Below are 26,665 nucleotides of genomic sequence, written 5' to 3'. Positions count from 1 at the left end.
TAGACCCCAAAATCACACACTGTACCCTTGGACCGCCTGTGAGTGCATCAGCTACAGGGCCGTAGCCAGACTTCAGAACAAGACCAGACAAGTGTTGGGTCTGGCATGCCCCCCCTCCCCCCAGAAAATTTTGAAATCTATAGCCTCAGAAATGCTCTTTGAAGCATTTCTCGTGGCATTTGTCCTCAGAAAAGTCCAATGATCTATTCATGGCAATGAAGATTCAAGTCGTAGTTTTAAACGTAACACTGCTAAGTTCAATTATCTGCCTTCAGGTCCTCGTTTATAAGGATTCTTGCCCTTCAAGTTTCTCAAGAAGCCAAAGTCAGTGAGAAAACTAAACTTGGTCATTTTTGCGTTTGGGCTAGCTAAATTGAGTTTTAGCGTCAACCCTATAACATTTAGTTTATGTAGTGATGACTCTGATTTCCACCACAAATCAGAGTCAATGTGACAGTTTTTCGATAAAAGTGGTTACCCAGATTCTGTCGTTCAAGTGGGTTACCACCGCGCCCAACTTATTGATCGACATTCAGCACTACAAACGTCACAAATGAAGATTCCGACCGCATTCCATTCACTCTCACGTTTCACCCTCACAACCACTCAGTTAAATCCATCATTCTTAAAAACTTTAAATTACTTCAAAACGATCCCGACTCAAGCACTATCTTTTCGCAGCCTCCGCTCATTTCATTCAAACGGGACAAAAACATAGGCAATTTTTTGATCAGAATTCTTTACAGACTAATGACCAACCAGGCGCTTTTAAATGCGTTCGCGCACGACGCAAAACGTGTCCGTTCATTCACAACAAAAAGTTGTGTTTATTTCACTTAAACCAACCTGAATAAATACATTACACTACCCCCCTAAAGTACCTTTCACAGGAATTAGAACGTATACAGAAACGTGCTGTTAAAATTATTACCCCAGCGCTTTCTTACTTAGAAACTCTTCAGTCTAACTTACTGAGAACATTTGATGAAAGACGTAGTGAACTTTGTCTTAAAACTCTTGAAAATATCTCAAGAGGAGGTCTTCTCGTTAAATATCTCCCAATGACAAGTAGGCACACGCAACACTATCAAACGAGACGCGCTAACAAATATATATTGCCTAAATGATGCAGGACAGAATGACTGCGTCCTAGTTTTTTCCCAAGTACTTGTTAGCCTAGCTTTTAATAATTACTATTTTTAGGCTATATATACGCCCATTCAGTTTGTATAGGCATAAAGTTATTTGTAATTTTATTATAAAACCCATTGAAAACCAGTCCCTCCTTCATCAACTTTTGTAATTTTTCATGGTCGTATGATTGTAACCACATTGTAATTCAGATTAATTGTGATGATGATGGAATTAAACTTTCTTTCTTCTTCTTCTTCTTCTTCTTCTTCTTCTCCTCCTCCTCCGACGGTAGCACCCCAGTTTCTTTACAAACTTACTCCCTTATTCATTCGAAAGACTTGAACTCAGCTAGCAATTCGATTATAAACAAGATTTGAAACAAGAAATTGAATTTACTTTTACTTAACTTTTTTTTTTCCAGTTAGGCCATCCCAATTTAATGTTTCGTTTCCCATCGCCCTCCCTCCCTCTCGTCAGGGTGGGTCGGTCGGTCGGTCGGTCGGGCAAAAAAATAAAGAAACGAACGAACACTTAAAGGGGTCTGGGTGACAGAGAAGGCCGGGCTGCTAAGTACGAAAGCTTGGTTACAAAGTTAACCCGAAAACGTGGTTTCTTCGTTCGTCACTCTTTATCTACAATGGCAGACAGTAATTCATGTACATTTGTGATAAGATTACGAAAAGAGGAGAAAGTTGTGGCCTTACCTAGGGTAAATTTTAAGTTCGTTGAGAAGAAGAGACCTTTAATGCAACTTCGTGTTAAAACTAAACTTTCATTCGCCCCCATTATGAGATTGAAACTGACAAGCAAGACTGTTAGAAAGTTACTGTTTAATGAAAAAAGCTGTCTTGACGAAATGTTCTTTTCCAAGAAACATTCAGTTTGTGGTTCTAGTTACTTTTGCATGTTAAATCTCACATTTAGGCTTGAAGGTATAACCAGATGGTAAAAGATGTATATTAAAACGACTGTCAAATGTCTAAAAAGGCTTTAAAAACGTTGCAGGAATTTTTGTTTTGTTTTTACTTTTCCAAAAAAATGGGTCGGTCGGGCGATGGGAAACGAAGTATTAAATTGGGATGGTCTTATTGTAAATGAACCACCCTAATTTTCATCCTAACTATCTCTGCGCTATCTGTGGTATATATTTTTTGATAAATCTCAAAGCAGAGTGATAGTAAATCAACAGGACATCGTACTTGAATAAGTTTGTGTTCGAAAAGTCTCGAGTTTTCCTTTCTCTTTGTTTTATTTCCTTTCACACCTTTCTAACGTATCAACTACCTTTCGCTTATTTTGCGATACAGCAGTTGTTTCTTATGTGAGCGCGGGAAATTGGCACGGAGGCGGCTAAAATTATTCCCCTTGCGCATGCCCGACGATTGACCGCTGTGTTCATCTGCCCACATGCGCCTCCATCGCGTACTCTTGATCGACTTTTCAGCTAATTTAATCCCTGGTATAGGCCAATGATTATTTAACAGTGATATTTTTGTATCACAGTCATTTACTTTAGTCAGCTTGAAACTCCCTTGGACAATGAATGGCGCAAGCTTCTAATTCTGTCATCAATCTCGTCTAATGTGAGGCTCTGTGGGTGTTGAAAAGAACTGACTTAGAAGTTTGAAAGTAAAGCAATGCAGACTATATAAAGATATTCCCAAGTAGAACGTACAACAAGCTATCTGAGGACTCGAACGAAGGCATTTCTTGAGTGCAAAAGACGCGCGCTGTGTGCGAGGAACGTTAATATAACATAGCAAATAATATAGCAAACGCGCGTGGCGAAAGTTACGCGAGTTTTTGTTGTGGAATCCAGACTCATCTTCGTTTTCCTCAATTACAGTAATTGTTGTAACGACTTCCGACCGTTGAATTGGAGTACCTCGAAAGAAAATGCTTAAAAAATTGATCTCTGTCCGGATTCTTGTTGGCTTCTTATCGTGTGCGCTTTTAAGACATTTATTTGGCAGTTAAAGGTGAAAATGGTTATGTTACCTGAGTAGAACCAAAGGTCGATTCTCCACCAGAAGACATTTTTCCATCTCTCATATTCTCAGGCTGAAATGTTACAACCGAAAAATGTCATTTTGCAGGTTCGAAGCCAATAGCGTGAGATAAAGTCAACAGTGTAAGATAACATGGGGAAGCGATGAAAGATATTTTTTTCTGGTCTTGTCACGAGCGTGAGTCTGAAGAAAAATTCTGCCTAGACACTAAAGGAAGGAAACCCCAGGTCTTCAGTTTCCTTTAAGGTTTTTTTTTCTCCTTTGGACACGTGGTCAGATCAAAGCAACGATAAGTGAAAACGAGTGGATGTTAACGAAAAGAAACGTGTGTCAGATTATACAGACCCAGTGATAGAACGAACATTCCGTATGCACAAACCAAAGGGAGGGCCTGGTGGTTCTTGATCGCCCCCCCCCCCCCACTCCCCCACTGGACCTGAATTGGACCTTTGCTCTTTTTTAGCATTTGTCAACCAGAATAATTCTTGCAACGACAGGATTTCACCTTACTACCTTTCCATAAAGGGAGTGGGAAGATGAGTTGGTCGAGAAGGACTGGACACTGATCATAAAATTCTTGGATCCCTGGTAAGGGTTTAACCTACAGCCACTGTTCCGAATCCTACTGAGTACTTACGTTATTCCTGAAGTACTCTGGCGAGAGACCCTCCAGGTGTAGAATTCTTTTCTCAAGATCGGAGAGTCTCTTATAAACGTCTTGTGGTACAGGTGTCTCTATACAGGAACACAAAAAGAGCATTTTAGTCCTTGGCCTTTCTTTTGACTTAAGATATATATAAAACATTGAATAACATCCGAAATACTTTTACTTTTGTCGGAAGCCAAAGTAATGGATTCCTGCTATTGCACGTGATTGAGGTGATATTTGTGGCTTGACTTGAGAAGGCCTCTCCAAATCAAAATGGCTGCTGATGACATATCAATTAAATAAATACTTTCCGCAAGAAGAATACAATTCAAAATCGAAATCTTTGTAGTAACGCAGTAAGGCCGTTCGCATCACGCGTTACTACAAAGCGTAGTCAGTATAAGCGGTAAAACTGAGTGCCTCTTGGGTCAGTGCCGCTCGAACGGGAAGCTATTTGCCATTCGCTTAGGAAGAAAAGTAGACTTTTGTGGAATTTAATGGCCTTCGAGCGGCGACAGTTGGTGCTCGGAACTGGTTGAAGTAACAAGCCTTCCAGGGTAAGGATACTTAAGACGTTATATTCCTCGCTTTTTCTATCCCTTTTTTTTTTTTTTTTTGCAATTTTTTTTAATTCTTCCTTTTATAACGGCACACGCTTACGCTTAGAGATTCTATACCATATTCTATATCATTACGCTTAAAGATTCTGCATCATACGTATCTAATACCGCAGTTCAAAATATATGAACTTCATATATACGTTGTATCTGATTTATCATCAAGGGTTTATTACGAATCAACTTAACGGCCTGTTCCCAGTTGGCTTGTTAGCTCATTTGGTAGAGCGCTGCACTAGCATCGCAGAGGTCAGTGGTTCGAATCCCGTACAGGCCTGATTTTTTTTTTTTTTTTTCAGGTCTGATTTTCGCTATTGCATAAATAGCGCTCTCTACTGCGAGGATCGTGCATCATACGTAAAGATTCTATCTTAACATGTTAGTTAATTTCCCTTTAAGACCCCACACTTGGGCCGCCTGAGATACACCTGAAGCTTGCAGGAAAAACGGATATAAAAAATTTATGGAAATAATCTTATATTACGTCATGTATAGAGCTCACGTCAATCAAAGAGACTTCACAAAAAGTTCAAACCAATCAAAATTTTGTTAACTTCCCTGAGAGGTCCGCATCAAAATAATAAATAAAATTCTGATCATAATTATCAGAATTTTGATACTACTTAGAGTCTTCACCGATACAGATCATGTCTGGACGTGGAAAAGGTGGCAAAGGCCTCGGTAAAGGAGGTGCTAAACGTCACCGCAAGATCCTACGGGACAACATTCAAGGAATTACAAAGCCAGCTATCCGTCGTCTTGCTCGCCGTGGTGGCGTGAAGCGCATTTCTGGCCTGATCTACGAAGAAACCCGCGGAGTTCTCAAAGTATTTCTGGAGAACGTGATCCGTGATGCAGTTACCTACACGGAACATGCTAAAAGAAAGACTGTGACCGCCATGGATGTTGTGTACGCTCTGAAGAGGCAAGGACGCACGCTGTACGGATTTGGCGGTTAGATCTCTTTGACCGAATCACACTACTACCAAAGGCTCCTTTAGGAGCCACCACATCTTCCTAAAGTCGTGACCAATCAAGGCTCCGATTTACTAATTTAATACAACAACTGCGTATTTGTTTGGCAGTCTCTACTCTCTTTTCTAATCGAACTGATTTCGGACTTCAGCCGGTTTATCTTTAGAATATTGACAACGAGAGCGACTAGTAAGCTAGAGAAACCTGTACATCGGTGTAGCGAATCTTCTTAGTCTACCTTATGTAACTTTTACCTTTGTTTTACTACGTTTCTATCAATTTCACTGGGAGATAGGAGTGGAATCCTCGGGCAAGCAAGTATTTTAAGAACCCTTTTCCCAATTTTCATATTTTCATCACATGGCTTTCATAACACGAAATATATGCAATCCGAAATTATTCTTCTCCAGCGTACCAATCGCGGTTCGAGATTTTTGATCCGCATACTAATTGATCCGACGTAAATTTCATTTAAATGCAAAGGTCAACAACTTAAACACCATTTTCAACTTTCACAAAATGCCACCACAAAATCCACCGAGAGTAGGAGTCGGTAAAAAGGGCGAAAAGCGAGCTGGTAAGGCGAAGAGCGCCGCCGAGGGAGGAAAAGGGAAAAGAACTCGAAAACGAAGGGAGAGCTACGCCATATACATTTACAAAGTCCTCAAGCAAGTTCATCCTGACACAGGAATCTCTAGTAAAGCTATGGGCATCATGAACTCTTTCGTGAACGATATTTTCGAAAGGATCGCCACAGAAGCTTCAAGACTGGCACACTACAACAAGAAATCAACGATCAGCTCTCGCGAAATTCAGACCGCAATCAGATTGCTCCTTCCCGGGGAATTGGCCAAACACGCTGTCAGTGAAGGGACCAAAGCCGTCACTAAATACACGAGTAGCAAGTAATTTGCGAACTTTTCTTGGTTTGCAAACCCCAGAAAGTCAGCCAGGAATATTCGAAAGGACGTGAGACATATTGGATTGACTATTGATCGTAGCATGTAACTTACTCAAGTTGCCCTCAATTATGGCGCAAAACAGTTGACATTTTTATCCATTTTTATGTTCGATTAACGCGATAAGTGAAATTATAGTTGTCTGTAAGAGAATTGTCCTTTCATCTCATTATTTTCCCCCCCTTTTTTTCATCTACGTGTTAGTTTAGATGCCAATTCCTAACTGATTAATTAAAAATTACAGAGACTTTTTAGATCGAGGTGTAGTTCCTTAGCTTTCCTTGTATTTCAGTTTCCACACGGAAGTGGTACGCAGTTCAATCTTGTATTTCAAAGGTTGGACAACATGAAATCGTTGTATCATGTAGACTATCACTAATAAATCTGATATTCAGAAGTTGTGTAGACGAACTGAGTTGCACTGTTTACTCAGCTATGTTGAAATAATTTGTGTCAACGTTGAAAATTATTTTTTTCCAGTAACCAACTAATAAACAAATGGAGTGGGCAGATGGACTCATTCTGTGAAAGCTAGATCCCTGTTTGTATCTCTGTGTGTGTTTTGAGTGCTCCAATATCAACTGTTTGGTATCATCAGACTTGTTTGTGTTGCCAACCAAATTCTTAGTAGTGTTGTGCCAGCCATTGCAAACACTTGTTAGCTCTGGTGTGATATTGACTCTTTACACCCTTAAATCAGTGTCCATATTCTCTATACACTTTTTTGGTATTGACAAGGAGAATTTGTAAAGCAATCACAGCTTCTTAAGTTGGTGATCATTTCTATTATTTTCATGAACTTAACAAATGATTCAGCAGTATCAATTATTAGGGAAAATTAAAAGCTGGTCACTTTTAAGGTCGGCACACACGGGGGGACTAGTCCCTGCGACTAGTCCCAGTGGCCAGTTTCATGCGACTAGTCTCTTCATGTGAACTACACATTTCTGTGGTCGCAGGGACCAAAATTTGGTCCCTGTGACTGTTCGCATGAATTCAAACTGGTTTGAATTTGTGCGACCATTCGTAGGGACTTGTCGCATGTAACAAATGTCTGTCCCTTCGTGTGAACTGTTTTTGCGACCAGTCCCTGCGACTAAACGGTAAATAAGCCAATCACAGGTCAGCATGATGCATGACTTCCGGTATTTGTAAACATTGCAGTTTCTATGAATTTTCCCTGAATTCTAGATTTCTACAACTGAAGAATAAAAAACTATTTTTAGTTTTGTGAACATACACAGATGTCTTGGAGCCGTTTTGATGGAATTTTTACCCTATTTGACTCTGTGTCTGTTAAAAATAAATAAATAAATAAAAAAAACAGAGCACGTAAAAGCATGAATAATCCGACTGAATAAGTGTAGTTCATTTGCGTTGATGTTTAATAGTGCTACAATGAAAAGTTGCCAAATTTTCATTGTTTTCGTGTAATGCCCCAGACTAAGAAACATCTTTTGCCTCTTAATTTTCCTATGTTCTTGTGCAATTGAGTGCCCTCGTGTGAACACCTTAAAGGACTACTCCCTGCTACCGGTCCCCTCGTGTAAACCCTTCAAAGACTTGTTGCCGGGACTAGTCACACGGACTAGTCGCAGGGACTAGTCCCCTCGTGTGTGCCGACCTTTAAGGTTCAATGAGTGTATGCAAGTCCTAACCTGGTCTGTATCCAAGGTGCATCTCAATGTCTCTGAAGCGCTCTTCTGTGCCAGGACAAGATCTAAATTCCATAGAAACTTGAGAAGCTACAGTTGTTCTTTGTCTTGAGATCTCGGGTCCAAGAGCTTGTGCCTCATTTGCACTACTTGTGTTTTCTACCTGTGTAACTGTCATATCACCAAGAGTAAAAACTAGTGACTTTCTGCAAGCTAATAACCAGGCTGGGATAATGGGTGTAAAGTGAGAAAGGGAATGCAGGAATGTTTACGCAGTTGATATTTTTTTTTTTCCAGGGTGCAATGTCTAATGGAGGATGGACCTTATTAGGAAATCCTCACCTTTTAAGAATTCATCATTGATTATTCACCAATCTGGTGGTGGTTGTCCAAATTTTAGCTAAAGATAAAACTGCAATAAGGGTAAAGAAATGTGTTATCAGTAGGGCATTTTCTTTGGGAAAGAAGCTGAACCCCTCTAAAGACATGTCTGGAGCTTCTGTTTTTGGAAAATGGTCTTGTTAATTGCATACCTTTAATATGGCTTTTCTGTCCATGTCTGTGCACAAATACTGCATCAACTCGTGCACAGCTAAATTCTGTGGACATAAAAGAGGAAGAGTAAAGGAATTGTCATTTGAGTGCAACATTCAATCAAAGGACATGCAAATAAAACAAAAAAAACTTATAAAAAATAACATTACAAATAATTTGGGATATTTAAAAGGATTAAAAATTATTTCTCACTAACCATTGTTACTTTCTGTATCAATGATGCTACAAAACTCCCTCTTGTTCAGCAAATCAACCTCCAAACGTTTCCTTTGCATGAAAGCTGAAATTCTCCTATCGACCTAAGTAAGAAAATTTCAATGAAACATTTAAATACAAGATAAATCGATAGTGTAATAAAATAGTAAATGGCAACTGTTTAAATCTTTTTGTGTAAAAATTAGTAGTGTTCTTTTGCATTTACCTCAGACTTTGAAGCATTAACTTGAATAAGTGATGTGTCTATTTCTTCGATGTTGTTTGGTACTTAAGACAAAAAAAGGTTGAGAATGAATATTAACTTACATAAATGTTCTTAACAAGCTAGTTCAGTCTAATAAAATTGAGATTCTTTTAAAACTTAAACAACAATTTCTGTAGATTTATGCACACTGATAACAGTCAACATTAGCAAATACATGTGATAGGAAAGAGTCAACAACATTGCAATTAAAATACCATTTGCTTTCAGTGAAACTGGACTCTTATCATGAAATTGAAAAATTTCATATTGTTTAATTAACCATGCTTGCGAAGGAAAATGGCACAGTGGTATCTATCCTTTTTCAAACCTTTAAGGCTGAGAAACAATACCTTTTGGGGAAGAATGTGATGATTGGTACAGAAATGACTGAAGTTGTATCAAAACAACTTTCTACATGTATTGAATCTTGGTAAGGGTAACAAGGTAATTAGGTTTTATCAACTAAGTTGATAATGTAAATTGTTTCGCTCTGACAAAGGGCTATCACTTGAAACATCAGCTTTTAAGCTCTTTACGGCGGCCAATTTATTTTATCAACTTAATTGATAAAACCAAATGACCTTAATGAAAATAGTACCAGTTTTATCTTCCTGAATATCAACTAGCTTCATTTTCTTAGCCACCGGACTTAATCCAACTGGGTCATTTCTTCCATTTTTTTCACAATAGCTCTGAAAAAAAAATTGAACATTAATTAGTGAACTAAAACATAAGAACAAATTATTTTATTTGTATTACCAGTGGTTTAATTAAAGGACATAAAACAGGGTGGGGGGAAATAGATCAGTTTGGATGCCAACAATTTCATGGACAGCTCATTGTGAGAAGAAATAAAACACTCTAGCAGGTGCAGTGAGAGAAAAGGATGGTGAGGCCAGTGCAGGCATCTCTTCTTTTACCTTCATTTGCACTTCTCTGTCAACACCTTCCATGTGGGTGCTGACAAATAAATCATGACAGGAAGGAAAACACGTGCACTGTAAGTACCTCTTGTCACCCAATACAAAGCCTTAGAAAACTTTTCTAGGCTTAGTGTGGGACAACAGGAGGTACTTACAGTGCACGCGTTTTCCATCCTGTCATGGTAATTAGAGCTGCCTCAACATTTGGACTGCAAGCTCTTTTCTTCTGAGTTAAAGTATGAATATGGCATGACACCTGCTGAAAGGGTTGCCGGAGAGGGGGGTCTTACCTAAGACAAAAGATATTACACAGGGATAGGTGAGATATGCTTCACTGCAGGGTACTAAGAAGTCAGAGGTAGTGGTGGGCGAAGTCAGTTAGTACACTAAATTGAAGAATCGCAGCAACAAGAGGACAGTAACATTGCCAACACTCCCAATTTCTGAATAATTTTTCAAATGGATAAAATGATCCTTAAAGATGTTGATTGTTTGATTGATTGATTGGCAAAAATGCCACTTGTCTACACGTGTAGATTATCTAAATTAAAAATCGATTGAAGCAAATACCTTTAGAAACTTGATATCTTCCACGAGTCGCGAAAGATGTCCCAAAACAGTGTTCTCGTCGACTGCAGTTTTCAAAAGTTTTTCCCGGCAGAATGTAAAATCAACCAGCTCTGCGGGCAATGGTAACTGTTCGAGAAAAACATTCCGAATTGTTATGCACTTCTCGTTGATATGTAGTTAATAGGAAATCACCCAAAAACTTTACCTGTTGAATAAAACTTTCAAACAAACTAAAGAGCTTTATCAAAACATTCTCGTTCTCCATATTTACAATCTGCGATCGCGTTGAAATTCTCCTAAGAACGTCAATTTGCCAGGCTACTAAGCAACATTCGGCAAATTGCGTGGTCGCTAAGTCAGCCATGCTTGTTTGAATCAAGATGTTCTACCATGTGAGAGTTCCCTTCGGTTATTGCTTTAAAAACGGCTATGATTAGCACTAAATGAAGCGAAATGCTCAAGCTGATTTTTATTTGTGTCTTCAGATCTCACTGGAACATGAAATCTTGCTTCATCCACGGTACTTTGGGCCGAACTTGCTGCAAACTGTGAAGCAGAAGTTGTTCACTGAAGTTGAAGGGACCTGTAGCGGAAAGTAAGTAGTTAATTTATTCTTTGTTTTTCCTTTTTTTTATGTCTCCCCTAGAAGGAAGAATAAGATTAAAGAGTGTTGATCTATCGCAGTAAATACACTGTTCCCTTAAAATTAATGTAGTATCCATTTTCACAAGAATCTCAGTAAATTATGCATCTATCAAATGAATGTTATTACAAGGTGGGGGGCCGGGGGGATCCCTGGCATATAACGGACATCAGACTTTTCAGAGGAATATTTGGTCATCATTCTCAGCCGGAAAGTGAGTAAATAAGGCAATCAATATTTCTGTAAGCATTACAGTTTATTTGTGTTATTGTTACAAATTTTTAAGAAAATTCTGAGTATAAAACAATAAATTAATCTATTATTTTTATTTTCAAGTTGAAGTAGATTTGAATTTCTTTTACATTGGAAATTATCATCATTACTGTCAATGAAACAAGTCAATGCCATATGGTATAAATTCCTCCTCACAAAGAATCAAATGTCCCTATGTCAGGGTCATTAGGTAAATTTTGTCTATAAACCACGGATTTGTATCAGCCAAATTTAAGTTGAGTTGATCATCAGAATTCTAACATGTTGAACTTTCATATGTTCTTCAGGTATGGTTTTATTATAGCTGTCACCACGATTGACAACATAGGAGTCGGTCACATCCAACCAGGACGTGGATTTGTTGTGTATCCTGTTAAATATAAGGTTAGCAGAGGTTCATTTAAAAGAGGGGAGATTTTTTTTTATTGCTCAACAGGTAATAGTTTCCTCTGTTCTGGTTACTTTGTGTGTGTCTATTTAATGCTCAGTGGAATTGGACATCATTGAATGATTCATTTACCCTTTGTTGTTACAAATCTTCTTTTTTACAGGCTATTGTTTTCAGGCCTTTTAAAGGAGAAGTTCTGGATGCGGTGGTCACACAAGTAAACAAGGTAGAAAATCTCCTGTCCTAGTGTGAAAGAATTTGTCACCTCTATCTTAAGGTGCCTTTGCTAGAATTTCTTGTGGCCAATGGCTAAATTTATTCCTTTCCTTTGTAGAAGTAGAATTTTCTAACAAAATTTAATCATGATCAATTGTACTAATTTGGCCTGAAACCTTCTTTCTTTGCTTTGATCTCTTCTTGCAATTGGTTGAAAAATTTCAAATGGCCCTTACCTAATCAACAATGAAAATTTCTCATAGGATTTGTTGTCAATATATTTATCTCAGGTTGGGTTGTTCACTGAGATTGGACCTCTTTCATGCTTTGTGTCACGACATGTAAGTATCTTCTAAGATTGACTGCTTTGTGGAAGGTAACCCTGTACAATTTCTCTACTAAGTGCAGTCAAATAAGGACAAATTAGAAATGTTCTTGACAAATACTATTTCAGTTGAGTCTTCAGAAATAAAAGTGAGTAGAGCTGATGGCCTATTCCAGTGGCCTAATGGTCAGTGCACTGGACCCCAGGTCAAGAGGTCTGGGTCCAAGACCTGGGCACGTCAATTTTTTGTGTTCTTGGGCAAAGCACTGTACTGCCACAGTGTCTCTCTCCACCCATGGTTGGGTTGTTCAAAGCTGGGTTAACCCTGTACACCCGAACATCAGTCTGCATATTCTCCATACTTTTCTCTGTACATTTCCCAAGTTGCGGACAAGGAGAATTTGTTTAACAACCAAGAGTATCTTTTGTTGGTGATCATTTTCCTTTATTCTCATGACCTTTGTGTGTGATTCAGGGGTGACATTGTAAGGAGAAATTAGATGCTAATCACTCGCAGGGGTTAAAGGGTTAAGAAAACCCAGGGTTAGTGTGAATTCTGATTTTACATCTGAAAGTGTTAAAAGAATATTGAATTTACTTTTTTTTTTGTCTATAGTTTGATGTTTAGATGTTCTGAAATGAAAAGAGAAAATTATAGGAAAAAGGCTCTTAAACAAAGGAATAGAGAAACCAGGGTTAAAATTTAACCCTGGGTTTGCATTAATCAACTTCTATTTAATCATCATGGACCCAGGAGTATAAAATGGTCACTGGCTAGCTGTTAGAAAAGCCTGATGAAATACAGGGTGGGGGGGGGGGGTAACCTTGGTATGGACTAGTATTCCATCCAGGGGGAAGTGCTAATACTCCTAGTCACTTTATGCTAGGGAAACCAGGATAAACTCCAGCTTTGGGGGGAGGGACACTCGAGTACAGTGTAATTTGTTGATTTCTTAGTTTATGTGGGCATTCAACTCTGTCAGAATAGTAGTCCTTTACAGTATCTGACTCCTTTTTTGGACAAACCCTTCTATGGTAACTTGATTTATGATTTGAGGCATCAAAATGTTGTTTTTGTTTGTTTGCCGCTGTCCAACTCGTATTTATATTTATATTTTAATATACAATATGTATTTTTTTGAAAGTCAATCCCATCAGATATGGAATTTGATCCAAACTCTAATCCACCCTGTTATAAAACACAAGATGAGGTATGTTGAAATCTTACTGGAACTAATTTGATTGTGTAAGATGTTACTGAAAATGGTATCTTACATGTAATGGAAAAGTAATGATATCAAACCTGTGCAACAGCAAGTGAGGGGTACTGTAATATATATGCGCATTTGATCATTTGTAAATGGGATTTGCGCACTACAAATATTAAACTATTATTATTATCATTATTATTACTGCTGAGTGGCATTAAAAAACTGTTGGAACTTTCTTACGTGTTAAATCCTTTCATTCCTGAAATCTCATAAGTAATTCCGCCTCCCGGTTAGCAAAATGGATAGTGTGCTGGACTGTTGTGCGGGAGGTCGAGGGTTCGAACCCCGGCCGGACCAACACTCAGGATCTTAAAATAATTGAGGAGAATTTCCAACTTTTCTATAACATCAATAAATGGTTAGATACTCTAGTCTTCTCAGATAGGGACGAATAAATGGAGGTCCCGTCTCCTGTAGGGTTAGGGGTAGGAGACGTTAATTTCCCACACATGAGATTACTCTGTGATGGATGTCCTCCCCTGGGGTGGTTGCTGGGTGGGAATTGGCCCTGAAAAAGTCCCCATAGGGAGTGGTCAATTAACATATGTATGTATGTATGTACCGGTATGTATGTAATTCTTCTTTCTGACTGCCATACAGCTCTTATGACTTTAGTTCAGAGAATTTGGCAGTGGATCAACTGATAATCCCCTAATTTATACTTTTCTCTATTCTCATCACTTGTCTGCTTGATATTGTATTGATATTGTAAGGAGAAATTCTGTCTTGGTCATTCACGGGAGTTAAAGCATTATCACAGTCTTGACTATGACAGAAGATCCAAACATCTTTATTCCAATTTCTATCTTATTAGGATCTAAAAAAAAAGTTGTACTGTGTTGGTGGCACAGTAGAGAAAAATTAACAAATTTGAATATACAAAAATCATATGTGTGTACTGAATTTTTTTAGGCCTTATTTCCACTAATACCATTATGTAGGGTTTGTTACTGTGGGGATTGCTTTCTTACATTTCATGAAACTGCAGTATACTTATATGATATTCATATATTCAAATTCATTGATTTATCACTTTGACTGGACCAGCTCCCAGTTGGCGTGTTGGGTCCATTGGCAGAGCACTGCACCGGTATCGCAGAGGTCATGGGTTCAAATCCCATATGGGCCTGAATTTTTTCAGGCCTGCAAAGATTGCTCTCATACATTTAAAGAAAACTTATTAATAAACGATTGAACGATCAAATAAAAGCTGATAACTTGAATTGGAGAATGATAATTTATTTGGAGGAAGGTAGTTTGGTTAAAGCTCAAAATTTGCTACAGCAGCTCACTTAATTCTGTTTCCTTTTAATAACAACTGTTTCTGTTCATAGGACATTGTGATTCAACAGGATGATGAAATTCGTCTCAGAGTAGTAGGAACCAGGGTTGATGCTAATGACATTGTAAGTTTAGCGATTCCATGGGATTGGTGGATGGTTGTTCTTTTTACAGATTACATCTTAGCATTAATATGCAAGTTCTTCATACTGTTTTCTATACATTTCCTATGGTAACTTGAAAGGAGAATTTGTTTAAGAAGCAAGACCTTTTTGAGTTCATGATCGATTGAATTTAGATGCTATTCATTCTTAAAGAACCTCTTGGAGTGCACATGAACCAATGGTAAATTGTTCTGGAAAAGTTAAATTTCAGTGTGGTTATCTTGTGGCTCTCAAGGAGGGGGGGGGGGGGCACTTGAAATGCCTCTTGTGAGGGGAATGGCAAAATCTTCATCATGTTTTAGCTATGGTACAGTATAAATGTCTCTAGAGAGTTCTGTTGTTTTAAAAGTAATGTCTTGCTGTTCTGATTTTCAGTTTGCTATTGGTTCACTGATGGATGATTATCTAGGTAAGAGTGTTGTCTTTTTCTTGAACTCATCTGAAGAATCTGCATTATTGTGGACATGAGGATCATATTACCAAAAATACTTTCATGTGGCCAAGATTCTGACTCCAATGTTGCTTGTATGTGTATCGAAAAAGAAAGAAAGCAAGCCCACTGATTTCTACTACCTTCTCTTTCTCCAGGTCTTGTCAGTTGATAAAGCTGTTTATTATTCTGTTTTCACTGCCAAGAAACTGAGTGAACCTTGCAGATTTATTTAGAGATCTTCAAAGTGTTCATGGATATCACACTGTACATATGTATTTTAAAATGACACAGCCCAATGAAGGGTTCCCAACGGATTGTCATTGTGTTTGTTGTATTTATTTAACTTTGTAGACCTAAAAAGTGTTTTCTCTTAATACCTTTTCATTCAAATCACCTCAAAGCTACTGTTTTTGATGGAAAAATTATAGTTTTTAAGATTCATATAGCCAATGGGCTTGTTATACTGAATAACTTGAATACTTAAAATGTTGCTTGTATAGAATCCTATGACATTGCTAGGCATCTTTTGTAAAATTAAACCTCTTTTGTTTTTTTTACAAAGCTTTGTACATTTTTACATTGTGTTTCTTAAAAAAAAAAAAAAAAGCAGATCACAAATATATACATTCCAAATACTTTTTCCATCAGAAAACCCCTCATGCATGTTATGGTTCCTTTATTGCTATTCTTGAGTGTTTTCTTTACTTGATTTTTGTTTAATTACGCGTAGCTGTCATCACCAAGATCTCATTAATTCCTCTTACTCTCCCATACAGTTCTTACAATTTGTCAGAAAATTTGGTATTGGATTAACTAATAATCCCTAACTGATGTTTTTCTTTATTCTCATCACTTGTCTGCTTGATATTGTAAGGAGAAATTCTGTCTTGGTCACTCGTGGGAGTTTAAGGGCTAGCATTAAACTACTTTAGCTTAAAGGGGAGATCTCCTTCAACACAGACTGTATCTATTAAAAACGGTTACAATACTCCTCTGTGAAATAGACCCTTCTAGTGAATAGCAAGTACATCAGAAAAGGATTTGAAATCAGAGGATTGCCTATGTGCAATGGCTAAGAGTCCAAAGTCACACCAATAAGCTCTTCCTTTGTGATCCTTTGGGAAGTTTAGGTTCAGCCACCATTACTTTCATTGGCATACCTCCCACAACCTGTGGGAAAAAATGTTTGGAAGAAAAGTTTGTGCATAAGATTTCGGCAGAATTTGCGGCAAATTTAGATTAAAAAAAATTCTGCACTCCACCCTTAACAAATCTCCTCAAGGGAAAGTACCTAATGAGTGTCTGATCTGAACCTATTGCTTTGCTTACCTTTCCATGCATCTGTTTTATGGCTCTTTCTGCACATGCGCTATCTGTGTACTGGATAAAGGCACAACCCTGAGAGAAAAGCAAGATGGGAAAAATTATTGACAAACGAAATACTGCATTGATTGATTTAATGAAAAATTGTGGAAAAAAAATTACACACAAAGGAATGAGAAAGGGAGATTGATTGAATGTCGTAAAAGGCAAAAACCAAAATTATCAACTTGGCCGACCGGAAAATAAGAGAAGCCTATGAGATCTTAAAGTAAAGGTTAAAGTTGGTTTAAGTTTTGCATCTGATTGGTTAGATGGGTGGGGCAATTATTTGAACCAATCACTGCGCGTAACATTGGCTTTAGAAAGTTCCAAACACAAACAGGCAAGCAACGAAAGCGAAAAACGACGTTATGAAAAAAACGATATAAGGTGATAAAACGTAAACGGAAAACCAGATAGGAGAGTGGCAACTAAAGGTTTGTTTGAGTACAAGAAAAAAGCGTAAACAAGAAAAGGGACGTAACACAAGAAGAAGAGGCAGTCTCTAAAATGAAAAGAAGAAAGCGAAGGAAAAGAAATCTACCTTGGAAAATCCGTTGACATCAGCAACAAGTTTAACCTCCGCAGTTCCAAACGCTTTGAATTCATTGAGTAGTTGTCCTTCGGTCACGTGTTTAGCGCAAACTACGTACACACGACTGTTATCCGTTTCGTAATGAACACCGAATACTCCAAGGTGACCTCGGACGCCACAACTGCGAAGCTTTGAACAAGCCGATTTTAACTGCCAAAAAGCAAGACAAAAAAAATCGCACTGATTTAAAAAATCTGTCAAATGCCGCTTCCCACTACCTTTGCCCTCAAAGACTTTTTAGCTCTGGATGCTCAGAGTGCATTTAATTCTTACTTTTGCCGCCAGCGTAGAATTTCTTCCCACAAAAATGCGTCCCCCCTCCCCCCACAAAATAAATTATTTTCACAGCAACATATTCGAAGTCAGTTCCTTCAACTTCGTCCCCAGGCTCCTCTTTACTCCCTCGAGGAAGAAAGAGCGGGAACCGTGAGAACGAGCTACGTTGCCGAAGCATACATCAAGTAACTTACCAGTGCAACTTTTTGGTTGTGAGTGAGCCATTGAATGACACTTTTTTTATGTCCATCGGTGTTAAACCTGTTCATGACAAGAAGAAAAAAAATTAATTACCAACGATTCCATTGGGATTTCCCACGGTAAAACACTTGGCAAAAATGAGAATGGTTACATAGTCTAAACATTTAAAACCCTTTTCGTTTCATAGCTACTTCCTACTAATAGAGATTTAGCACCGCGTTTACATGAAAGGCAAGATTGACCATGTCACCTTGTTTCCCTGCCATTTTTTTCACGTTTGCCGGTTGCACTTTGCCGTTTTTAGTGAAAGTAACCTGTTTCTCGTTTGCCGTGTACGAAGACCTTCCTTCACTTTTTCTTTCACGGAGTAGAAGTTAATCGCCGGAAAAGGGGCACAACCCCCTGACCAAAACAATTCCATGTAAGTCATACGAGGGCGACTTCAAATCCACCATGATGCGAGTTCACACGAAGCCAGAGCACAGGTTACCCAGGCTCACTGTTTGTGTCACGTACATATGGTCAAATAGAGAGAACATATGGGGCGAAGTTTAGATCTGGAAATTTGCTTGAAAATGGAAATAAACTTCAATGAAACTGTACCATGTGGCGATTTGTTGTTGTCCTTAATATGTACACGAAGTTTCGGGAAAAATACTCCTCTTCACCTTTCCTTCATAGTACTCTTCACGCACATATTAAGGACAACAACAAATCGCCACATGGTAAGTTTCATTGATTTTTATTTTCATTTTCGAGCAAATTTCCAGACCTAAACTTCGCCCCATATGTTCTCTCTATTTAGCCATGTGTACGTGACACAAACAGTGAGCCTGGGTGACCTGTGGCTCAAGCAGCAAGGTTCATGCTATTTTATGTGCAACGTAAAAGAGCAGCTGATGTTTGCCGTTTCAAGGAAACGCGCCGGGTGCTAAATCTGTCTAATATCTACTGACAAGGCACTGGATCGAAAGCTTAGAACAGTTTAACATTTTTACATCAAATTGAAATAAAAAGAATTATGGTCAACATGATACCTCGTCTTTTCACATGTAACCTCATATTCTCTACGTATATCCTTCCCTGTATCGTCGATTTCTTTATCGTTTTCCAGAAGACTTTTTCTGTAAGTTGGATTTTGTCTGATTCCAGGCAAAGTCAAAGGTGTTTCGTTATTTACATCCAAACTAATTTCAACTGAACAATTATTTGAAATAGCTTCATCTCCACTCGCAATAACACCCGTAGATATGCCATGACTGATCTCTGATTGTCTGCGCAGAGCTGCAATTCTGGTCTCCGTTTGTGTTAGGTTAGACTCATTTTGTATCAAACCATCTTCGTAGTTAACTTGATCTCCTTGTAATGAAACGGATTCTGAGTCAAACTGTTTGGAGTGGAGTGACAAAGGGTTCCGAATTTCTGAAAACCTCATCCTGTAGGAGTGTTTTTTGTTTCCTTGCTGTATAGGATCTCCCTCTGCATAATCGAATCTCTCAAATTTCTGAGACTTTCTCGGTGTTTCTTGATCCCACCTTGAGCAATCTCTCTTATATGGTGTCCTGTAAGAAAGTTTGTTGAACATTAAAATCCTACAGGCCTGAGACAGAGAGGAAAGAAAAAAATAACATTTATTTCAATGGCACCTTAAGGAACATCACGAGGAATAAATTGAGGCAATAAAACTAATAGGAAAAAGGGTCTAAAAACTATTAGCTTTTTATTCCGTAAAAACCTCTTTTATTCGCCTCATACTGCTTACTTTGGTAGAAGGTCCTCCCTTTCTGTAAACACTTTATCAAAAACAATGTTCCCTTTTGTTCTTGTGAGCGTCCTGATCAAAGACTCCTGGAGAGAAAAGACCACAAGATCAATCATAGCAAGCTATTAGACATTTTAGTGGAAACTACTGGTTGCTGCAAGCTGTTAACGAAAAAATACCGAACCATGCATTACTCTTACTGGCAGCTTTTCCTTCCTGCCTAATGTATTTACATCATGCCATTGCAAAAAGAGAAGCAGTTTATATGACTCTCACCTTTTCACACTGTTTTAAGCCTGTTTTGGTTCCTAAGGAATCTTCAGTATTGGACAACACTCCATTCCTTTTTCCTTGGCCCCAACCTAACTGCATACAATGGCCATAAATTTCAAATTCCTGCATACTGTTGACAACAAAGATAGTCACATCAAAACTGTTCCATCATTTTTCAACCACCATTATTACATGCTTGAGTTTAGGGGTCGCTTTAAATAACAGGAAGTCTGGCTTGATTTGAAGTTTTAGACATTCAGTACATCTCATGATTAATTTTCTCTCTTTGCTAGCTCTCTGAAATGATTAAATGTCTTTCAAAAGTCAATTATTACCATCCTTGATGCTGTTAATAAAAATCTCTAAAATATTTGGCTAAACTAAAGATGGTTCAGAACATGCAAATTTGCCAAAAATGGCAAATCTTTTTGGTAAAAAAGTGGGCCATAAATGTCTTCTAATTATGAAGGATTTTTAATCAAAAGCATGTAAAATTTAAGACAACATTGTTAGTTTTGCTGGTGTTTCAATAGAAAAAAAATCCTCTTTCTCTGGGCAAAGATAAAAAAGTTACCATATCATGGCCAGTTCGGCAGATCTTCTGCAAGGTAATGTTACAAATCCATAACCTTTTGACAGGTTTCTACTGACATCCATCACCACATGTGCCTAGAATAAAATAAGTGGAACAGAAGAACTGAGCAGGCAAATATGGTAACATAGTGTTTTAAAAAATTTCAGGCTTTTTTTTTTTTCTGCAGCAATGACTTTCATTGCAATTAACCTGTGAAGATCAATTTGTTACTTGTAACCTTACCATAGGTCAAAGTTTGATTTGTTTCATATGATTCGAGACAGCAGAAAGCAAATCGTTATCTTCAAGAAGAGTACGACATTTTTTAATTTATAAGACGTGTTTTAATGTTACGAACATCATCGTCAGTTACAAACTATTTGAAAAACCGTTAGGGTTATTTAACAACTAGGCGAAACATGCACAATTAATTATGATTAAGTGACAAAAATACATATTAGAGTGAGTAAAGTGTTGGAAAGAATATAAAGCCTAAAGCGTAAGCGTCATGTTGACGTGATGAACTTGTTGGTTTAAATTAGGCTTTTCCCAGTTTATGTGCATAGCCTCCTTAAGTTTAAGTTGAAATTTAGTAGGGGCGGAATCAAGGATTTCAAAACAATCCGCAGAGCAAGATTGACGACAACTTTCTGAGTTTTGTAAATGTTTGAAGATATGTGAGGACTTGTCTGACGAGAGATGTTCACGGACGCGTGTGGAAAAATGACGACCAGTTTCGCCGATATAGCAAGCAATACAGCAAGCACAAGTAAATTTATAAACCACACTTCAACGAAGTTCTCTACGGACAGAATCCTTCACTGAGAAAAGATTTCTTAATTTAAACGTGGTAAACACTAATTTGACGTCAAGATCATTACAAAAACAACTAACAAAGCGACGTATTTTGTTTTAGCTACAGTAGAAAAACGGCCTCAATAAGCTAACTTATAAAAGTATTGTTTACCCTGTGAAGAGGTATTAGAGGAAAGAGGTGTTTGAGTGGAGTCATGTCGGTCGATGGCTGTGTTCAAATATCGATAAACGCATTTATCAATAAGAGGAACGGGGAAAAGATTCTTACACAAAATGAAAACTAATTTAAGAATGACCTTGTGGAAGCCCAACCAAGTATTGCTGATTTTAAAAACCCTGTCAATTAATGCCCTGATAAGACCGATTTTGTATGACAGAGGTGCGAAACTAAAGTAAATACGTCGCGAAACTAAAGTAAATACGTCGCCTTGTTAGTCGTTTTTGTAATGATCTTGACATCAAATTAGTGTTTACCACGTTTAAATTAAGAAATCTTTTCTCAGTGAAGGATTCTGTCCGTAGAGAACTTCGTTGACGTGTGGTTTATAAATTTACTTGTGCTTGCTGTATTGCTTGCTATATCGGCGAAACTGGTCGTCATTTTTCCACACGCGTCCGTGAACATCTCTCGTCAGACAAGTCCTCACATATCTTCAAACATTTACAAAACTCAGAAAGTTGTCGTCAATCTTGCTCTGCGGATTGTTTTGAAATCCTTGATTCCGCCCCTACTAAATTTCAACTTAAACTTAAGGAGGCTTTGCACATAAACTGGGAAAAGCCTAATTTAAACCAACAAGTTCATCACGTCAACATGACGCTTACGCTTTAGGCTTTATATTCTTTCCAACACTTTACTCACTCTAATATGTATTTTTGTCACTTAATCACAATTAATTATGCATGTTTCGCCTAGTTGTTAAATAGCCCTAACGGTTTTTCAAATAGTCTGTAACTGACGAGGATGTTCGTAACATCGAAACACGTCTTATAAATTAAAAAATGTCGTACTCTTCTTGAAGATAACGATTTCATTTGATTCTTATACACTTCCTTTATGGTGAAGAAAGAAACCATTAAAAGATACCTTAAACACAGGGAGTGGCTTTGAAGCTCTGCTATCTGTGAAACTCGGAGAGGTGTTTAACATTAAGCTTAAATTATAATATACACAATTTTTCCCAACACCTCTACCTTCATCTGCTTTTCATCTTCTTCTTGCAAACAGAATGCCTCAAAAGAAGCGTGCAGAGCTTCTGTTGTGACACCATGGTGCAGGCCTCCCACAAAAATATTACAGTTGTTAGGGGAGGCCATCAATGTCTTCCACAGGGCAACATCCTTTTCATTGGATAAATATGTGTAGTCTTGAGTGATACCCTCTGTGAAAATTGGATTATTAGAGATGACACTCCCATCTTCCTATTAAAAGGAAAGAAGGAAAAGAATACAGAAAAAAAACCGGGCGAAAAAAGAGGATTGTCACTTGGCACCATTCATTATCAGCTTAAAGATGCAGCGAGGGACTGTTAAATAATTATTTAACTCTTATGTACTATACACAATACAAATTTGAAGTGTGGATAAATGGCAATCATGTAGCTTGTGCACTTTGACATTTGAACTCCAGTTGACCCTCTAATCCCTAAGAGTGACTAGCATCCAATTTCTCCTTACATTGAGGTCATGAGAATAAAGGAAATGATCACCAGCTGAAGAAGCTCTTGATTGTTACACAAATTCTCTTTGTCAGCACCTTGGGACATGTATATAGAGAACAGTATGGAGAATATGCAGACTGACGTCGTAGTGTAAAGGGTTAAGTCTACCGATGACTTCTGCTCAGATTGTCAGAGTGTTGGGCAATGTCACTGATAACCCCCACCCAGACATTCATGACAAATGATTGACAGTAATATACTATGCAAGAGCCAAGATGGGTTTACAAGTGCAATATCAACAAGGTGCTCATTTCAGTTGTATGATCCCACACATTTAACCTTTTAACATCAGTATGCAAATTCTCCCCACAGTTCTCTACACATTTCCTAAGGTGCCGACAAAGAAAATTGTTTAACAATCGAGAGCCTCTTAAGTTGGTGATCATTTCCTATATTCTCATGACCTTAATGTGTGCTTCAGGGGTGATATTGTAAGGAGAAATTAGATGCTAGTCCCTCCAAGAGGTTAAGGGTTATTCCTTTGAACTACTCCCACACACTGGTAATGGTTCAGAACTTTCTTTGAAATTACCTCAGACTGCAAGCTATGATACGTACAATGTGCAGATTACCATGTTACCTCACAATTGCAAGTGTTATTCTCACTAGTGATATTATCAAACAGCCAACACTATTTAAAATTAATTCGAATATATCAACAAAGTTGAAATGGTAAATTGGCCACCATTACGATTATAAATTAAAGCTGACGTTTTGAGCGTTAGCCCTTCATCTGAGCGAATAGGTATCAACGAACGCTTTTCATTCCACTAATTTATTTGTGTTTTTCTCGTTGCCATGTTCCTACCAATAACGTAGCTCCATTTTCTGCCTTTAAAAGCACACACAATCCACAATTCCTCTATTTGCTCTGACGAAGGGCTAACGCTCAAAACGTCAGCTTTTATAATTGTAACGGTGGCCAATTTACCATTTCAACTTTGTTGATATATTCAAATTATTTCATTACCCCCACCGATGCAGCCCCAGTTTCTTAGTTTAGAAACTATCAGAGTTTAGAAACTAAACTTAGTTTAGAAACTATCAGCCTTTACTATAATTTAAAATTAGTTCAAAATGTATGATCTTCAGAATGGCATTGTTGTCATGGTACTTTACATTCATTCCATCCAATCCAAATGATACAAGGGGAAGGGGTAGAGGTTGGAAATTTTCTTGAGGTGGCATCTGGTTTGCATAACTCAACATCTTTTGGACAGAAATCTCTTGCTCTTCTGATGACACTTTAAAGGTGAACAGGATGATCATCATATTAATCATTAAAAAACATTGTTAAAGCTATAGAAAGTGAGGATCTCTTTCATACACATATATGATTTTCATAGATTCAAAATTCATTGAATTATTAAATCTGTATGATATTAATCCTAGAAAGTAAAAGACTTGAAACCAGGACTAGTAGTTGATAGAATCATGTGATTCCACTGTTCGTACTAAAACAGATTGTTGTTGGTGAGAAAGACTGACATTCTGACAACCTTTGGGAAGGCAACACCAGAGTCAAGTAAAGAGTTGTTTGTCTTCTCATCACACATAAGAAAAAAGAAAAAAAAAACAACAACAACAACCACACAGTTTCAAGAACAAAAGTCAAAACATGCAGCCAAGAAACATTCCTTTCTCTACCTCTGATGATGAATTAGACTAAGAATACCAAAATCTAATTAACTGTCACCAACAAAAATCAGGACTTCCCTTCCCCAAACAATTATAAAACATAATTGAATGATTTCACAAGGATCATGTTTTATTCCTGCCATGACAGTTACAAGGCACAGCAATGAAAATCCAGGGCTGTGGTCTAGCAGTGCCCAGTGGCTCCTGGTGCCTTACTTTTGCTCTTGGGTGACTCAGGAATCTTAAGTTTTTCATAAAAAGCATATGCTGGGCACCCTGGATTTCTCAGTTTTAGAGCGCTGGGCTCCCTTCAATTTTTCTTAGAGCACAGCCTTGAAATCAATGAACTACAGAGGTTGCATTCTGGGATAACAAGAGATCCAGGGAGGGTAAGGGGATGTAGAGTAAAAATCCTTTCGCAGAGGTCTTTTTAAAAAAACACGCCCTGAATATTCATTTTGAGAAGAGATAAAATGGTATTTCTTTACCAAAAACCAATCCTAAGTCTTTTAAAAAATGGGACACATTCTCCAGAAGTCCTTCCCAGAAACTCTGAAAACATTAACTGACCTTTGTTTTCAAGTTGCTTTGTTTTTCTTAAGATTGTCACTGGAGCCTTTATTCTCTCCAGTTTCCTTCTCTTTGCTTTTGTTATTTCTGCCAGTTTCTTTACAGGTTTTCTACGACTCGAGTGTGGTTGATTCTTCCCCTTGCCTTGTTGAGTGCTTTGGTGACACTTTCCTGAGCTTGGACTCTTAACTAATTTAACAGAAACAAAACATAGCAGTCACAAGATAGTATTGATCTAATAACTGACTCACTGACTGATTAACTGGTTGACTTAGCTTACCAGCTGACTGATAGACAAATGGCCTCACTGATTGATAAACTTGTTGTGTCTGTATGCAAAGAAATCACTTGTGGATTAAAACAGCCAACTGAAAGAAATTTTAATGTCACTCAAAAGAAAAAACCTACCATTCAAAACAGGAATGCAGACTGCATATACCTCTTATATCCAATCTGGGAATTACATAACTTCAAGTGGAAACTTGCTTCATTAACACCTAGCTGATTCAATTCTTTAACACCATAACAAAACTGACTGACTGACTGACTGATTGACTGACTGACTGGCTGGCTGACTGACTGGCTGACCAATGGACTGGCTGACCAATGGACTGGCTGACTGATAGCTGGCTGACTGATGGACTGGCTGACTGATAGCTGGTTGACTGATGGACTGGCTGACTAATGGACTGGCTGACTAATGGACTGGCTGTCTGATGGACTGGCTGACTGATAGCTGGCTGACTGATGGACTGGCTGATTAATGGACTGGCTGACTAATGGACTGGCTGACTAATGGACTGGCTGTCTGATGGACTGGCTGACTGATAGCTGGCTGACTGATGGACTGGCTAGTTGATGGACTGGCTGACTGATTGACTGACGGTCAGAATAAAAGCCCAACTGATTCACTGTGCATGTCTAAAAGACTGACTGAATGAGACATTAATCAGATTTCGACCAGGAAGTACCCTGCTCACCAGTGAATTTCCCATCGGCCCCTACAAGACGCAGAACTTCAATGGCGTCTTCAAATAGCTCATGTACAACAGGATCATTTTGAATTCCAGATATTTCTTCATCGTCCAAATTGACGGCTATTGGTTTCTGCATTCTTGTTTAAATCACTGCCAGTGAACGGATCCAACATAACTTCAATCGAAAACCTGATTTTTTGATGATCCAAGTAATTTCTAGTTTTTGAGCGGACATTTCCTCGAAAGTAACGAATATAAAACAACAACTAGTCCAGAAGGAAACAATCTCTCCCAGAAGATAGCCTAAAACTAACTGTAAACATTTCACTATGAGGTGCGGAGAGAAGCGTTAAAGAACCGCCATGTTTTATTACGACATTATCTTTAGACAGCGGATTCC

The 26,665-nt window shown here is 38.1% G+C and overlaps 5 protein-coding genes across 8 annotated transcripts; 3 read left to right on the top strand and 2 right to left on the bottom strand.

Moving 5' to 3' along the window:
- Positions 1 to 799: 799 nt before the first annotated feature.
- LOC111330737 (MAP3K12-binding inhibitory protein 1) lies at positions 800 to 10,830 on the bottom strand. 3 transcript variants are annotated; one of them, XM_022935696.2, is made up of 10 exons: positions 10,712 to 10,830; positions 10,507 to 10,632; positions 9,612 to 9,705; positions 8,975 to 9,036; positions 8,750 to 8,852; positions 8,532 to 8,597; positions 8,002 to 8,169; positions 3,781 to 3,878; positions 3,133 to 3,195; positions 800 to 2,725 (listed from the first exon to the last, which is right to left on the bottom strand). In XM_022935696.2, the coding sequence occupies exons 1-10, from the start codon at positions 10,769 to 10,771 to the stop codon at positions 2,651 to 2,653; spliced, it is 915 nt and encodes a 304-aa protein (XP_022791431.2). In that variant the 5' UTR covers positions 10,772 to 10,830; the 3' UTR covers positions 800 to 2,650. The 3 variants fall into 3 exon arrangements, with proteins under 3 accessions (XP_022791431.2, XP_088581964.1, XP_088581965.1); XM_088725838.1 differs by lacking the exons at positions 800 to 2,725; positions 3,133 to 3,195 and adding an exon at positions 3,974 to 4,072 and having other exon boundaries at positions 3,813 to 3,878; XM_088725839.1 differs by lacking the exons at positions 800 to 2,725; positions 3,133 to 3,195 and adding an exon at positions 3,974 to 4,069 and having other exon boundaries at positions 3,813 to 3,878.
- On the top strand, positions 5,002 to 6,011 carry LOC148728048 (histone H4). Its single transcript, XM_088725844.1, has one exon. The coding sequence runs from the start codon at positions 5,057 to 5,059 to the stop codon at positions 5,366 to 5,368; it is 312 nt and encodes a 103-aa protein (XP_088581970.1). The 5' UTR covers positions 5,002 to 5,056; the 3' UTR covers positions 5,369 to 6,011.
- On the top strand, positions 5,904 to 6,853 carry LOC111330819 (histone H2B.1). The gene has a single exon (XM_022935809.2). The coding sequence runs from the start codon at positions 5,904 to 5,906 to the stop codon at positions 6,291 to 6,293; it is 390 nt and encodes a 129-aa protein (XP_022791544.2). The 3' UTR covers positions 6,294 to 6,853.
- A 12-nt stretch (positions 10,831 to 10,842) lies between the features above and the next one.
- Positions 10,843 to 16,061, top strand: LOC111336069 (DNA-directed RNA polymerase II subunit RPB7). The gene is made up of 9 exons (XM_088725842.1): positions 10,843 to 10,898; positions 10,992 to 11,101; positions 11,710 to 11,806; positions 11,974 to 12,036; positions 12,317 to 12,367; positions 13,497 to 13,562; positions 14,957 to 15,028; positions 15,443 to 15,476; positions 15,656 to 16,061. The coding sequence occupies exons 1-9, from the start codon at positions 10,887 to 10,889 to the stop codon at positions 15,667 to 15,669; spliced, it is 519 nt and encodes a 172-aa protein (XP_088581968.1). The 5' UTR covers positions 10,843 to 10,886; the 3' UTR covers positions 15,670 to 16,061.
- A 32-nt stretch (positions 16,062 to 16,093) lies between these two features.
- LOC111335979 (uncharacterized) lies at positions 16,094 to 26,650 on the bottom strand. 2 transcript variants are annotated; one of them, XM_088725836.1, is made up of 13 exons: positions 26,269 to 26,650; positions 25,569 to 25,617; positions 25,289 to 25,477; positions 24,200 to 24,324; positions 22,554 to 22,781; positions 20,544 to 20,638; positions 19,973 to 20,099; positions 19,697 to 19,782; positions 18,972 to 19,496; positions 17,928 to 17,994; positions 17,407 to 17,607; positions 16,830 to 16,898; positions 16,094 to 16,670 (listed from the first exon to the last, which is right to left on the bottom strand). In XM_088725836.1, the coding sequence occupies exons 1-13, from the start codon at positions 26,281 to 26,283 to the stop codon at positions 16,587 to 16,589; spliced, it is 1,860 nt and encodes a 619-aa protein (XP_088581962.1). In that variant the 5' UTR covers positions 26,284 to 26,650; the 3' UTR covers positions 16,094 to 16,586. The 2 variants fall into 2 exon arrangements, with proteins under 2 accessions (XP_088581962.1, XP_022797759.2); XM_022942024.2 differs by lacking the exon at positions 25,569 to 25,617.
- Positions 26,651 to 26,665: the final 15 nt, after the last annotated feature.

This window comes from Stylophora pistillata, chromosome 6 (assembly GCF_964205215.1).
Source record: "Stylophora pistillata chromosome 6, jaStyPist1.2, whole genome shotgun sequence".
Lineage (NCBI taxonomy): Eukaryota > Metazoa > Cnidaria > Anthozoa > Scleractinia > Pocilloporidae > Stylophora > Stylophora pistillata.
Note: the sequence above shows the minus strand (reverse complement) of the source record. Positions and strands in the feature narration are given on the sequence as shown.